The sequence below is a fragment of the Juglans microcarpa x Juglans regia genome, chromosome 4D (genome assembly GCF_004785595.1).
Source record: "Juglans microcarpa x Juglans regia isolate MS1-56 chromosome 4D, Jm3101_v1.0, whole genome shotgun sequence".
Classification (NCBI taxonomy): Eukaryota; Viridiplantae; Streptophyta; class Magnoliopsida; order Fagales; family Juglandaceae; genus Juglans; species Juglans microcarpa x Juglans regia.
The window spans coordinates 1641535-1657680 of NC_054600.1; the positions used below are offsets into that span (position 1 = coordinate 1641535).

Below are 16146 nucleotides of genomic sequence, written 5' to 3' on the forward strand. Positions count from 1 at the left end.
GTTATTAAAAGAGAATAAGGCCTGGAAGATGTGAGATGATGTATTACAACGCAAGTATGCCGTTCGAAAAAGGGGAAGAAAAAGTGAGAGATAGCGAAGAATCTGAAAAAAGAAAAGTGAAAGTTATTGTGTTTGTACTGGATTATCACATTTGTAATAGTGTTTGCTTGGTTCGGATAAATGTAATGTAAAACGCACGTTGTATGGATTATGTAATTTTTGAGTAGAAACAGCTTGTGCAAGAATGGTTGAAAGTGGAAACCATGTTTGCAAATTGTATTTTTTTTAAATCAATCTCTATAATGAAAAGGTCTTCTGCCTATTCTATTGTTACTAATGGTGCCTATTCTCATGAATGATTTCTGTTTTGATTCCATTGTTGCTGAAGGTGCAAAGTGAACCTAACTTCACTTGCATTCTCAGGTTGATGGCTACATCAAGATTGCAATCCATTTTGTATCTGATCTTCGAGTTCATGCAAAAGGAATAATAATGAAACATAAATTGTGAATAAGTAAAATAAGCATGTGTCGCAATCCATTGTACTACTCATACAAACGGAATAATAATGCAAACCAAATACATTGTACTACGCTTTCAAGGAACAAATTGTGAATCAATAAATTCACACACATTTTTTGAATAAGTAAAATATAACGTTGTCTTAACATTGTAATACATTGCAATAATATTGTAATAATACTGTCATAACTCTTTTACATTCCCCCCTTAATTCTCTTGTAGCTTCTCCTCTGAAAACTGCAACAGCTCTCAAACAGTGTTCACACCCAAATCACTTTGTAAAGAACTCCCAAAAGTAGCCTGTAAAACCAGAAAACTGAGATATATTATTCTTGACCTGAATAACCTGTAAAACCAAAAGTAGAAATTTACATTGAAGCAAGATTGGTGTAGTCAATGGTAACATCTTTATATACATATATATATATATATATAATATATATGAAGTAACGATAATTTAAGAATAATACGGCCCCATCGGGGTCTTACCCAATTGTAACATCCTAGATGAACCAAAACAACAGAATCAAATATACTGCCTTATGCAGTTCACCATATAACCAACTAGAAAGGTGGAAAAAAGAGCAAAGCCAAATGTATATGCAGAAACACGTACTAAAGTCCTCAGAATATGCATTACCTTCCCTCTCCTTCCAAAGAGAATTGTATGAAGTAGTTTGAAAGTGTCATCAGTCTTTCTTCTTGATAGCTTGAATGCAACTGAAGGAGAAAACATACTCAGGTTCACTTAATTTCATCTACTGCACGTAGATATCATACACTCACAACATGATTTGTAGAATATTTGGTCCATAAATATCTCAATGCAAGCCTATAAAAGCCAGGCTTTTTACCGATCGATATTTTTATTATTATAAACACATTTTTTCTTCATCCTTGGCTCTGGCTCAGGTAGATCTACTAAATTCAAGAGCTTGATCAGGCATAGAAAATTTAAAAAGAATGTATGAATAATCAATCTATCTGAATTAAAATATCGGGTTGAAACAGAAAAAGGAAAAAAAAGATTTGCACATAGTATTATAATTTTTAAAAAAATTATATATATATATATATATATATTAAGGACTACAGACGTGTTATATAAATAAGTTAATAAGCATACCATTAGGAATATCTTTGACCCCTTTGCTGCCTTACTCTCTGCCTTCTCATCATCCTCATTTTCTTTCTTCTCGGCCACATCAGCCTTTTCATCCATTTCATATTTGGAGTTGTCCTTTTCTTCAATCACTTCTTTCTCCTTGGTCACAGCTTTATTCATTTCCTCTGGCAGGCTAGTCCCGTTTGTTGCTGTCTCAGCAACTTCGACCACTGCATTCTCCTCACCCATAATCAACTTAAGTCAAGCAAATGCTCCAACAGCAGATGCCTTTTACCCCCTCCTAATAGAACTTATCAAGCTTGGACAACAAAATAACTGCAGTTCAAAAAAGTACCATGAATGATGGTTGAAGTCAAGAGAGCAGAAAGACTCAAAAGAGTTGAATAACAGTGTCTTTTAGTAGCACTGCCCTAAATTTTGCCCTTTCAAGAAAACAATAAATTCATACATTGACGACACAATTCCATGGATGGCACCCTCGAGTTGTGGTGCAAACCTGGCCCTTTGAACCAATATACTCCTCAAATAATAACCCACTGCACAAAATGTAACCTTGAAAAAAATTCCCTCGCCATTAAACTCAAATGAACTACAAATGCCCAGAACAAACAGACCCACAAAGTAAAATCTAACATAATTTGGAAAACCCGTCAAAATGAAAGCCAATGTATAAGGAAATGGGCTATGTTGAAAGACGTCCATCAACAATATTTTCAAGAAGAACATACAATTACAAGCGTAAGGTAGCAGACATAGTGGATTAAAGTGCAATTGCAGATAGCTTAACATAATACAAAATCCCCTCTCCCCCAAACGAGATCTACAATAAGGTCAGAAACTTGAAGATAGCCACCAAAAGAAAGAAAACATAACATAAAAATGACAAATATGATAGTCAAAATAAACAAAATTAAAGCAAGAATAACACTAAATGACTACTAACCGACGCACAAACTATAAAAAAAAAAAAAAAAAAAAAAAAATCAAAACTTTTAACTTGCGTGCAGCTCTAAAAGTGTAAAACTCAGCTAAAACAAACCTCACACTGACATGAACCATGGTTCAGCTAAGCCAGCTGAACCCCTGGTTTTCTCAGGCTTAAATGGCAAGAAAAAAAAAATCTTGAATAATTCCATGCTTCTCAGATATGGGGACATTATAAGCAATTATTTGTGTGCGTGCGACATTAAAATCTTCTCAGGGTGACTCTGATTCCTCTGTTTTGGAGTGAGAGAAAGAGAGAGAGAAGAGAGCAGTTAAGGATCCTAATTTTCTGAAAATTTCTCCATGCCCTAAGCATACTCATTTCAGAAAATACAAAAATTACATCTCGATGTACACATGAAGAACATAGCATGTATGGACGGAAAAATAGTAGTACACTATTTACCTAGCAAACCATTTGGTGAAACAGCGCACTCGGTCCCGTTGCTGGTTTGGTTCGTTCAATTAGCTCGCGGGGAGCGGCGGCGTTGGGCAGACGTACGAGCATCGCGAGTTGGCCCTGAACGGAGAGATGCCGTCACGAGGTGGCACTGGCAAGAGGAAGCCGACAGAAGTGGGTTCGTGGCGAGGAAGGAGGGTTCACGGGATTCAAATCTTGTTTGCTCCGTTCAATGAGCTCGTAGGACAGTGGAGGCGCTGGGCAAATGGAGGAGCTCTGTGGCATTGAAGAGAGAGACGGCATCGTCTGGAGCTGCTGGGTTATGGAAGCAGACGCGATGGAGCAGGCTTTCGTGGAATGAATTCGAATGGGATGAATTTTCAAATTGAATCAAAACGTGTGTTTTGATTTAAAAAACAAAAAAACAAAAACCCAGATGCATCCACGTAATGTGTGCATTGTGTGCACCGCTACAGTAGATGCCATATAGAACTCTAACCAAACACCTTAAATTATTTACATTTGCATCATCCAATGCGAATGCTCTAAGATGGCATTTCTCGCGGTACTTCATAAAAAACTCAGTACTCCAATGTAAGTCTGAAAGCATGAAACTTTACTGCAATATTAAAACTAGGGTTGTAAAAATAAATTGGAGAACAGGAAAACGGCCTGAACTGGTTGGTTTGGTCCGGTTCAGTCCGGGACTTGTTCTTCCATTTTAAAAGCCGGTCATAATCGGTCCAGTCTCGATTTTATATTTTCTAGGACCGGATCAGTTCGCATATTTATATATTTTTAATTAATTTTTAATATTATATATAATATTTTTATATTATGTATAATTTTTATAAATTATAATTATATATGAAATAATGTTATATTATAATTTATAACGTAAAATCTTAATCTTAAACATTAACATTTATTTGATCATATGTTTTAAATATAAAATATATATTAGTAATACTAATATATATTAGGATATTAATTATTATATTATCACTAATATATAGTAATAGTACTATAACAACAGTATTATTATATAACAACAGTATTATTATATACTAATAGTATTAGTGTGTTACTAATATTTATATATATATTAATATATATATTAATATATATATATAATTATAAGAGATTAGAGATTTAATATATATTAAAAATTTAAAAATTAGACCGAATTAGATAAAAATCGATAAAATCAAAAATATCAATTCAAAAAAATAACCGATAAAGTATCAATTCTTAAAAATATAAAATTTATACGTACTAGTTGCATAATAAATTTCTCGAAAATCAGATCAAATTACAGGTTACACCCATAAAAGCCAGGACGTTACCCTTTCCAACTAATAAATTCTTAAAGTTTGGTATCTGTCGTGATCATTAATTCAATCTTAGACTCCTATCTGACAGTCTGAAAACTTCAGAATATATTCGCTTTTTCATGCACGGTGTATCTGTCGTGATCAGTACTTCAATCTTAGACTCCTAACTACTAGTCTGAAAACTAAGTCAGAAAACTTCAGAATATATTCGCTAATTCTTGTTAATTATTTCTCCTCTTAAAAAAAAAAAAAAAAAAAAGTTATAAACGTGATTTCATGGCATAAATTTAAAAGAGCATTAATCAGAACAGCATCCCACCAGAAGTCAATCTTTTCATCATTACTCCACCTCGACCTGTTTGGTCTCAACAAACTCTCTCCAACACCATTTATCTTTATCTCTATTCCACGATGACCTTTGACTTCTCATCAATATTATTAACTGGTCATTTGCATGTTTTCCCCATATATCTTCCAAGAGATCGAAAGGGATCGGAGAGAAAGTAATGGAAGAAGGACTGTTACCAAGGTCCAATAATGCAGAAATTGGCGACGAGCTGCCTCCAAGCAGTAGTAAAGGTGCCTCAGCCACACCTAGTGTTGTTGTGCTCAGCACCATGGTCGCCCTCTGCGGTTCTCTCAGCAATGGCTGCGCTGTAAGTACCATGATCATTTACTGTATATACATTTACACACACATATTTATAATATATACAAATACCATGATCTTGATCAATAACCATTTCTCTCTCATACCGCTCGATCCTAACCCATTAGCCTTTATATTTCAGAAAAGAGGAAAAGACCAGGAAAAAAAAAAACCAGCAGTCATTTGATTACTACTGTTTTCTTTATTATTGTTTGGGTCATTTTTCTAGAAAATTAATAAAAAGAAATTAAAAGAATGAGAGGGCGAAGCTCGATTGTAACAGAAGTTAAAACCTCAGTACCCCATGCAGAATAATATAATTTGTATCAAGTTTACTGATTAGTACCGATCATGAGTTAGTACTGAGTAGTACTGGCCGAGCAAGACAAATTAATTGGCTATTTATTTTGAAGTCAGGATATTCATCATCTACCGAAACCGGACTTGTGGAAGATTTGGACCTCTCTGTGGCAGAAGTAAGTACAACAACTTGGTCACTTTGTTTTTAATTAAATTTTAATTCTTATATTTATGTATCATATCGGAGAAGATATTGCTAATTAATACATTAGTCTCAGCATTTGATCCGTTTTTAAAAATTTCCTCATGGGTCTAAAATATTATCAACGTACAACATTCTTGAGTTTTCAAGATCATTTCTTAAATTGATTATTAATTACGTCCATTGCAATAAAAAAATATAACGAGAATATTCATGCACCAGTACACGTACGTGTTTAAAGTCACGTAAGACTTAAGACTTTCTACATCATAGAGGTCAACAAAATAATCTCTCTCTCTCTCTCTCTCTCTCTCTCTCTCTCTATATATATATATATATATACACACACACACACACACACACACAGGCATCATATGAGCAATGAAGATTAGTGTTGCCATGAGGTCCGGATAAATGTTTTTGTTCCTCGAAAATATTTTTTGAATTTTATTTGGATTTTACACCTTGAATGAAGTGTCTTATATATATAATTATCTATATTAGTACTGAGCCTTTCCTTTTGACTGAACGTCAGTGGAATGAAATCTTGTTTCGTTGTGTCTGCCTTTTGCAGTTTTCACTCTTTGGTTCTATGATAACCATTGGAGGAGTGATAGGTGCATTACTGAGCGGAAAGATGGCGGATATTATTGGGAGGAGAGGTGTAAGTTTACTTTGTCACCTCGTAGCTCAAGCCACCTTACTCTAAATTTTTATATAAAAATCAAAAGCTTAGTATATTTGATTCCCTTTATTTCTTGTTGATATCATAATGCAGGCAATGTGGTTCTCTGAAATATTCAGCCTTGCAGGTTGGCTTGCTATAGCATTTGCGAAGGTTTTTTTCCCCTTCTTTCCTTCCCTTAAATCATGCTGCATTTGACTGCCAATAAGAACCAATGCTATCAAACCATCTTGTCTTTACATTTCCTCTTTACAATTGGAGACTAGGGTGTTATGGAAGCAACTATGCATGGAATGAGTTCTGGTTTCCAGCTCTGAAGAGAGAGAGAATTCTGATTTCCACCTAAGTTTTAGAAGGGATGTCTCTGTCCATGAAATAATATCTAATCTCAATTTTTCTTTTTCAGTTATATGGCTATTTCCTCACTAACTCGAATAATTTTCAAAAGTAGGATATTAGAAAAGCCTCCCGAAGATACTTGTTAGGGTTGTCCCACATAGATATTTGTAGAATGGGCTGGTGGTCAGTTTACAAGTGTGAGGAAAAACCTCACCTCTTGAGCTTGCTTTTAAGATTGAGAGAGGCCAAAACCACTTAACATTGGTACAAAGCCCAAGTTTACCAATAGTCTCAGGCTCAACAATCCGCCGGAGAAACGGGTTGTCGCTGCTCCAATCCAAGGCCTGATGTGTGAGGGGGAGATTGTTGGGGTTGTCCCACATCAATTGTGAAAGGGGCTACTGGTCAGTTTATAAGTGTGAGGGAAAGTCTTACCTCTTGAGGTAGCTTTTGAGGTTGAGAGAGCCCAAGATCACCTAACAATACCTATGTTGATTATTTTATTTCATGTTGAAGAAGGGGGAGGCGAGTGAGAAAATCAGTCAAGTGAAGTAAATTAGTGATAATTTTTTCTCTCCTGGGCAATAACAATGATTAATGCTTTATATAGAATGCTTGGTGCTTGGATCTCGGAAGACTATCACTTGGTATTGGCGTTGGGATTATTAGCTATGTGGTAATTTTTGAGCTGACATTTATAATTGGTTTACCCATTTTGAAAGACATTATATATGATTAAATGCTTATAACCATACAGGTACCTGTATATATTGCAGAAATAACACCTAAGGATATTAGGGGACAATTTACATCATCTAATCAGGTATATATAGCTCATTCATTGTAGCTTTAAATTGAACAACCAACTCGTTGTTCTTGTATTTACATCTCGTCAAGTATGCAGCTGATGATGTGTTGCGGCCTTTCACTGATGTATTTCACTGGAAATGTCGTTACCTGGCGCACCTTGGCTTTAATTGGTACCCTGTTTATTGCCCCTTCTATGTGTAAATTTAATTTCAAGATGAGTTCTTCTAGAAGAATAAATTTCTATCCAAATTTGTTTTATTTTCAGCTGCTACTCCTTGTCTGGTACAAATTATAGGTTTATTCTTTGTTCCAGAGTCTCCTAGATGGTTGGTGAGTACACATAGTTTGTTTTAAAAGTTTTATGTATGGACCATGGTGTTTGGTTGTAGGATGAAAAAGAATGCAATGTATGCTTTGATATGTTTATGTTGGCTTATTCAAGTATGCTCTGATGAGAAAACAACTAAAACTACAAAATGTTTGCTTCTGATTTTTTGTTTTTCTGAAAAGAAAAAGAAAACATTAATTTGGATGCTGAAACGATGAGTACAACTGCTTTGCAGGCAAAAATTGGTAAAGAGCAAGAGCTTGAAGTTACTCTGCAGCATCTTAGGGGGAAGAATGCTGATATCTCTCAAGAAGCAGCTGATATCAGAGTAACCTTGGGATTTTTTGTTCCTTGCACACGGTATCTCTTTGAAAAACTGCACCGGAGGAATATAATTTTCTTACCAGTCATTCCATTTCGCAGGACTTTACAGAAACCTTTCAACGGCAACAAGAAACGAAAATTATGGAATTGTTCCAGCTGAAATATGCCCATGCTCTCATTGTAAGCCTCACCCATTGTGGCTCCTTCACTTTTCATAGATTGTCCAATCGTTTGTTGTATCTTATTTAAATTGGTTTAGGTTGGACCCGGGTTGATGTTATTGCAACAATTTGGAGGAGCTAATGCAATTGCAGCTTATGCAAGCTCTATATTCGTAGATGCTGGTAAGGTAGTAGCTTTAAGGATTGTTTTCATTAACCATTGAAAAATGGAGAAACGATCATTGAGAATTTTGATTCATGGAAGGTTTTTCAAGTAGCATTGGGACCATATCAATGGCTATCATCCAGGTACTTCGCTCATTATATATGTGAGTGGATGTAGGATTCCGCTTGATACATCTCCCAAATATCTAAACCTTCTTTTACAGATTCCATCTGCTGTTGTGGGTGTAATCTTGACAGATAAATCCGGAAGAAGACCACTTCTTATGGTGAGGATGGCGAAATTCAGCTATAACGCCATGGTGTAAATCATCAGTAAGTTAATAACAGTGAAGTGAACCAATTGTTGCAGGTCTCTGCTGCTGGAATGTGCTTGAGTTGCCTTCTTGTAGGCTTGTCATTTGGCTATATTCAGGTTGATATCAAAACCAAGTCCAAAGCTTCTGTGTTTGTGGTTATATTCTTCACGTATATGATTGATCATATTTAAGTTCTTTAATTATGGGCAGGGCATCTACTGGTTAGAGGGCATCTTGGTGCTGATTGGGATCCTGGTAACCTAATATACCAGAAAGATTATTTTTTTCCCTCTTCTAAAGTTATATATATATATATAAAGGAGTTTTCTAGATTTAATTTCTCATGTCTCCTTTAGCCTTCTAATCACCTATTGATTTTCAATTACTAACATGACCAACTTTGCACTTTCCGAAGTTTCTTTTTCTTTCAAATCCTCAAAGGAACAAGGGAGGTGTTTGTTGTTCTTTTATACTTTCAGTTCTGGAATAAGGTTTTTGCATATTCACATATCAAATTGAGATGAAAGTGATCGACTAGCCAATAATCCACGCAGGGGTATAGTGTGGCTTACTCAATAGGCATGGCTGGATTACCATGGGTTATAATGTCTGAGGTATGTATGTTATTGAACTTTGAACCCTTTTACCAACCTTTCAATGGCTAGAATGATTACTAAGAAGCTCAAAGCTTAAGAATCATATGGCTTTAATACAAGGATGACTTTACATTAATCCAGATATTCCCTATAAACGTTAAGGGTATGGGTGGAAGCCTTGTGACTTTAGTGAACTGGTCCAGCTCTTGGATTGTTTTATACGCATTCAATTTTATGATGGAATGGAGTGCAGCAGGTGACTGTTTCTATAGACACTTCCACTTCTAGTTGGTGAACTGCTTCTTTTTTGTTTGCTGTTTCTTGCTTGATCATCTTCTGCAATTATACATACATGCATGTTTTGGCCATGCTATATCAGGAACATTTCTCATATTCTCTGGGATCAGTGGTTTGAGTGTTGTATTCGTGGCAAAACTGGTTCCAGAGACCAAAGGGCGAGCTCTGGAAGAAGTACAAGCATCAATTACCAGTTCTGCAATAAGATCATGAAGTCCAAGAAATACTAGGGAATGTTTTTTCCTGATACATTTAAAAAATATGTTGTTAGATCGATTAAACTTTAAGAATATCAAGTCATAAGTACTGTAAAAATAATTGTTTGAGTAATCATATTTCCATTATTGCGTATTTATGAAACTTGTTGAGACGACAATACTTCTCGTCTTTGCTAATTCATAATTAAACTGTCTGTACAAACTTCATTGGTAACGAAACTTGCGGATTTATCACTTGTTAATGCTGGTGAATCAATCATTTAACAATAATCTGCAGAATGCAGGTACGTTAATTTAATGCTTTTTCAAATGAAAAATATACTAAAAATCCGTTACAACATATTTATTTTGGCATAAGTCTGCCTTCTTAAGAATTAAAAAGGTACTAATTGTCAAGGTGGTAAATTAATGTCCTAAAGGTCATCTCTCATAGAAATATTAATCCAAGTCTCTGCACTCTCTAATTGGTTTTTTCATGTGCATCTCAGATTTGTTTTGAGACAGAAACCAAAATGAAAATAAAAAATAAAAAGTCAATAAATACATGTAAATCTTGAGTTAATACTGTCAAAGAAAACAAAAGTTCTAATTTTTACAAAAGAGCATAGCCATGGGACACTGACCAAACAAAGGACTGTTGTTGTTGCAATGAAGGTCTATCTAGAACTCAGACAAAGGTTTTTCTCATTTTTCGTGCGAAGGACGTGAGAGAAAAGACATGAGGACTTCAACGAATTAGAGAAAAGGCACGAAAATGAAACCCTAGCATAAGAGAAAAGACACGAGGGGAAAATAGAGACATAGTTCACGCGGGAGGAAGAAATAAATTTTTATTCGTTTTGGTAGAGCTACAGTTATAATCAAATATGACCGAAGGACATAGTTTATTGTAGTTAAAAGCCATCTTATTTTAAACTTGCCTAATCCAATACAACTTATTTTTTAGCTCTATTAGCCAAAAACTTTAAATTATTTGCATTTGCATCCTCCAATGCGAATGCTCTAAAGATGGCATTTATCGCAATACTTCATAAAAAAACTCGGTACTCCAATGTAAGTTTGAAAGCATGAAACTTTACTGCAATATTAAAGCTAGGGCTGTAAAAATAAATCGAAGAACCAGAAAATCAGCTCAAAACCAGTCCGGTCTGGGACCCATTCTTCCATTTCAAAAACCAATCATAATCGGTTCGGTCTCGGTTCGCATATTTATATATTTTTAATTAATTTATATTATATAAAATTTTTATAAATTATAATTATATATGAAATAATGTTATATTATAATTTATAACATAAAATTCTAATCTTAAACATGAACATTTATTTGATCATATATTCTAAATATAAATACATATTAGTAATACTAATATACATTAATATATTAATTACTATATTATCATTAACATGATATAGTAATAGTACCATACCAATAGTATTACTATATACTAATAGTATTATAAGTGTATTACTAATATTTATATATATATATATAAGTATAAGAGATAAGAGATTTAATATATATAAAAAATACAGAATAATATCAACTCTTAAAAATACAAAACTAGCATATACTTTAAATCTAAAATTTGTCCAAAAGAGAAACCGGTTACACTCTTAAAAGCCACGACGTTATCCTTTCCAAGTAACAAAATGTATAGTCTGGTGGCTTAGACACCTTGCTGATAGTACTCTGAAAACTTCAGAATATATACGCTACTTCATGGTGCATGCATCTGTCGTGATCAGTACTTCAATCTTAGACTCCAACTGATAAAGTCCGAAAACTTCAGAATATATTCGCTATTTCATGTTAATTATTTCTCCTCTTAAAAAAAATTATAAACGTGATTTCATGGCATAAATTTAAAAGAGCATTAATCAGAACAGCATCCCACCAGAAAGTCAATCTTTTCATCATTACTCCATCACCTCGACCTGTTTGGTCTCAACAAACTCTCTCCAACATCATCATTTATCTTGATCTCTATCACACGATGACCTTTGACGTCTCATCAATATTATTAAGTGGGTCATGATGTGCATGTTTTCCCCGAGTTCTAGTGCACAATTATTTACTGTTCATGCAACCTCCGTACTCCAACCTACTTGACTTTTTTTTTTTTAAAAAACGTGCAGAATATTATTTATTTGGTCCAGAACGTTCATTTGAATTCCAACCCCCGGTGGGTGCGTTATTCTTCGCTTCTTTAGAAATCTTAGAGATAAAATACTACTATCGAATGTAAAACTCAAAAATCTAAGATCTGGCAACTACAAACGAAAGCAAATTAGTGGGAGAAAAATCAGCCAGCTCCCAATGGATTGGGAAGTGTAAATTTAAACGTGAATTCAAATAGAGATTTGCTATTCTTTTTTTTTTTTTGTAAAGCAAAATAGTGAGAGACGGAGATGGTACTGTGTTCTGGCCTTTTGGATTTTTTTTGTAGAAAACAAATTTTGTGAGTAGGGAGTTTCGTGTTATCGGTGAACATTTAGATATTTTTTGCTACGGGTTCACCATTTCCGTACAGCTTCTCCAGCTTCACCATTTCCGCACAGCTTCAGTCATCCGTTGGTATTGTAGTTGCCGAGACCCGCCGTATGTCGTCTTACAAGGGTAAGAAATTAAAGAAAAGGGTTTTTATTTTTTTCTTTTCATTTCATCTCTCCATTTCTAGTATTACTCATATTGTGTGTTTATGCGTTTATGAATCTGCAATTTGATGTTTGTTTGATCTGTGTTTTGTGAGGTTTTTTGTTGATGTTGTATGTTTGCCACTGATTTTTTGGTTGTTGATAACATCTGAAATGAGCGAGATTTTTTGGTTGTTGATGTTCTTGCTTTTTAAGGTTTGTTCTAATCTTGGAAGTGGGTGAAAATGAATTGCATGGGATGCAAAATGGGAAGCTACTTAACGGTATAAGCCATCAAATAGAGGCTTAAAATGTATTCTTGAAATATCTTTTCTTCTATTTAGATTTTCTGTTCTCGGTACTGGAAGATTTTAGCCACTGTTTGAAGTTTGTTTGTTATAATATGTGAATTTTCTTGAAGAATGAAACCTGAGATGATGTTTTATACATATTGTTGTTACGTTTTAAGGTTAGATACTGAAGGTTGTAAGTAAGACTAACGGACACTGGGTGAGTAATGAAGTAATGCTCTGTTTTAAGCTTTCCAGTCTGAAGGTGATGATCAGTCTAGATTTGAACCGTGGGTAGGACGTGTTTAGGTGTTGTGATATGTACATAACTTGAATCTATCGAGTTTTGATAATAATTTGAAGAGTTTAGCCTCTGTTTTGAAGCTTTACTGAGTAGTAATGTCGGGCTGGACTATTTTATGTTGTGACATATTTATTGGTCATTTCTAATTAAAAATTCTGCAATATTCATTTAGTTGTATAGGTTGCTATATATCATCCATTCAGTTACGTCTGGAAGAGATCAATAATTTATAATAAAAGCTTCCTGAAAGGGACTCTTTTGAAATATTCATGATTTTTCAAAAAAAAAAAAAAAAAAAAAATGAAAACATCATTCATAGACAAGGACATTTGCATTGTTATGTATGTAAATGGGTTGAAGTATTTTAGATGGCTGTGCATTTATATTGCTGTTAGTTAGTGTGGAAAAAAGTGTTTTCCAGAGTTTCCCTCAAGTACATCATGCAAGTGCCTATTTTTCATTAAGTGGCGTAAGATACTGTGTTTCTAAGTGAGTGTCGGCATGCTTGTGTTTCTAGAACTAGGAACAAAGGCCATCGTGTTTCCCATTATATAGTAGGTAAGAAAGGGGAAATCCAATAACTACACTATATACATTTTCAGAGTCACTTTCAGGCAAGCATTAGATTAGGAGCACATATCACATATTGTAGACCATGGAGTCACAATGACACTACATTATTATGCACACACGCCATGAATGAGTATAATATAACGTATGCTCACGCATTTTCATTCCACTGGGTTTTTCTACCACAATTAAGAATCAGATAGCAAGGATATCTTTGCCACATGTGATGCTTCATTGATACTAGCTGCAGGTGAATTGCAGGCATGAAGAACGGTGCATATGTCTGTTGTTTCCAGAAATTTCTCTGCATTGGCTAGGATCAGAGGTCCATACTAAATCATGATATGTAAAAGGGGTACTATTTTGTTTTGAAGTGTAAAAAAATAGGAGTTCATTGAACTTTGTAAATATTTTTTGTTCAATTGTGAAATGCAATGAGGAGTGCATCTTATTGTTCACGATTCTTAGAATGCATCATGCTTAAGTATGGGATGCCAATGGGCAGTTGGCAACCATAAGATGAGATCGGCTATCTAGAATTTGATCAATATCAATGAATTTGACCAAATAAAAAGAGACAACTTGCTGCAGGTATCAAAAAAGAAGAAAAATGTGTCACAGATTTTTCTCCTAGTTACATCCCTCATTTCATTCAAATCCATTAATCAGAAGATTTAGAACCTCATTTCATTACATATAAATAAAGGTCACAAAACCTCATTCCATTGCATATAATCAGAACCTTATTCAAATCCCTCATTTAACTGTAACAAAATATAGTTTGGGCTGTCCAAACAGCACCTCATTCCATTGCATATAAATAACATACTCCCTACTTCACAAGTATTAATTAACACTTACAACTCAACATACAACCATGGAAGGAAATACACCAGTTCAATTTTCAAAATAAAACAAGAATGTATTGTACTTCTCTAACTTGAGTGTAAACAAACACAACACAAAGACAAAACCAACGGCTAAAGCCATTATTTGGCTGCAACTATTTTCATAAATCTTCAGTCTTGCAAGTGTCCAAAGTGCTGTCCAATCCCATTTTTGGATATCCATCATTATTTCTGTAGAAAAAACAGAGAAACATATATGAGAGACTAGATTAAATTTCCAATAACAAACAAAAGCATGTCCTAACAATACCTGTAGTCCAAATAACAGCTCCATATGGACATTATCCTTGTGTCCCATCCCTATCAAATACACAGGAAGTTTAATACAACAACACTAATACAACTCTTTTTTCTTTGTGAGATTCTATTTTATCAGCAACCAAACGTATTAATAAGTGATACGAAAGAAATGGATCCGTCTATTTGGAGACAATAAGGGGATTAGGAATATAGCTATTCTTTTTTAACATGAAAAAGAAAATAAATTGATCAAATGAGCAACGTTGTTGACTATCTACCAATGAAAAATCAAGGAAAAAAAAACAATTCAAAGAAAAAATAAAATTTAAAATAAAGAAAAGGCTAGAGCGAAGCAAATTCCAATATTATGTTGAAAATTTTGAATCCCATATCAATATTAATGGCAATAACTTCAGAATCCTCTACTCAACAACACAAATTTTTTCCCAAAATACAATCTCATCAAGAAAAGGGAAAAGAGAAAAGAAGCGAAGCAAATTCCAATATTATGTTGAAAATTTTGAATCCCATATCAATATTAATGGCAATAACTTCAGAATCCTCTACTCAACAACACAAATTATTTCCCAAAATACAATCTCATCAAGAAAAGGGAAAAGAGAAAAGAAACAAGATGAAGTAGACGAAGCAAAAAAAAAAAAAAAAAAAAAAAAAAAAAAAACAGATACTTTATTTGAAGCCAATATAATCAAGAAATGTTTAAGAACACTTGAACATCAAACCCAAGCTCCTCCTCACCAAGAAAATGAAGTACGTAGCAAATAAACGATATTCTTTGTTTGCATTTCGTGGGTGAGGGGTAGAGTTTTTAATTGGTGATTCATTGAAATATAAAGTTTATGTAAAATATAAAACTTGTACTACTTCTAACATTTCTCAACAAAAGGAGCCTCCAAAGGACCGCTCTTCTTGACTTCTTTCTTTACCAGGAAAAAAAAGGCAATCCAACCAAAAGCACTTGAAGTGAAGAAAGGATTAAAAAAAAAAGACTCTTAAGTGAAGAAAATAGGGAAATCATAACTCACAGAGAAATCTTTAATTCCTCCAAAGTGCTCTAACAATGCTAGATAGTGCCCCCATCGGAGCAAAGAAACGCCAATTTAAAGTCGAAAGCGCTAGGTACTTTGTGTGAGGGTTTTGTGAAGAAACGCTGATTTTTGTCAGGGTTTTGTGATAGGACTCTGTAAAATCACTCAATCAGTGATCCATGAGAGAAGGAGAGAGAGGTCAGAAGAGATTCTTTGTGTGAGGGGTCGAATTTTTTCTAGGGTTTCATGGGTGAGAGAATGTTTGGGTGAGGAAGAAGAGAATTTTTTCTTGTAGCCTTTCAGGGCTGAGAGACTAGTGGGGCTGGGGGATCTCAGCATGAGATGGTGTTGGTTGGGCTTTCGGGAGGGGAAGAAAATAAGGGTGAATGTT

The 16146-nt window shown here is 34.3% G+C and overlaps 2 protein-coding genes and 1 long non-coding RNA gene across 4 annotated transcripts; 1 reads left to right on the forward strand and 2 right to left on the reverse strand.

Annotated features, from left to right (window-relative positions):
* Positions 1-771: 771 nt before the first annotated feature.
* Positions 772-3281, reverse strand: LOC121259562. The gene is made up of 4 exons (XM_041161192.1): positions 3039-3281; positions 1649-1963; positions 1163-1242; positions 772-868 (listed from the first exon to the last, which is right to left on the reverse strand). Exons 2-4 carry the CDS (start codon positions 1874-1876, stop codon positions 772-774), a joined length of 405 nt encoding a protein of 134 aa, XP_041017126.1. The 5' UTR covers positions 1877-1963; positions 3039-3281.
* A 2097-nt stretch (positions 3282-5378) lies between these two features.
* LOC121261523 (sugar transporter ERD6-like 5) lies at positions 5379-9881 on the forward strand. 2 transcript variants are annotated; one of them, XM_041163946.1, is made up of 17 exons: positions 5379-5491; positions 6092-6181; positions 6296-6355; positions 7152-7217; positions 7299-7364; positions 7446-7521; positions 7617-7681; positions 7915-8007; positions 8103-8183; positions 8263-8347; positions 8430-8473; positions 8554-8616; positions 8700-8762; positions 8857-8901; positions 9201-9260; positions 9384-9498; positions 9622-9881. In XM_041163946.1, exons 2-17 carry the CDS (start codon positions 6110-6112, stop codon positions 9750-9752), a joined length of 1185 nt encoding a protein of 394 aa, XP_041019880.1. In that variant the 5' UTR covers positions 5379-5491; positions 6092-6109; the 3' UTR covers positions 9753-9881. The 2 variants fall into 2 exon arrangements, with proteins under 2 accessions (XP_041019880.1, XP_041019881.1); XM_041163947.1 differs by lacking the exon at positions 7152-7217.
* Positions 9882-14263: 4382 nt separating this feature from the next.
* Positions 14264-16126, reverse strand: LOC121261525. Its single transcript, XR_005939911.1, has 3 exons — positions 15753-16126; positions 14717-14766; positions 14264-14637 (listed from the first exon to the last, which is right to left on the reverse strand). It is a non-coding gene; the product is annotated as an uncharacterized LOC121261525 (long non-coding RNA).
* Between the last annotated feature and the right edge of the window lie 20 nt (positions 16127-16146).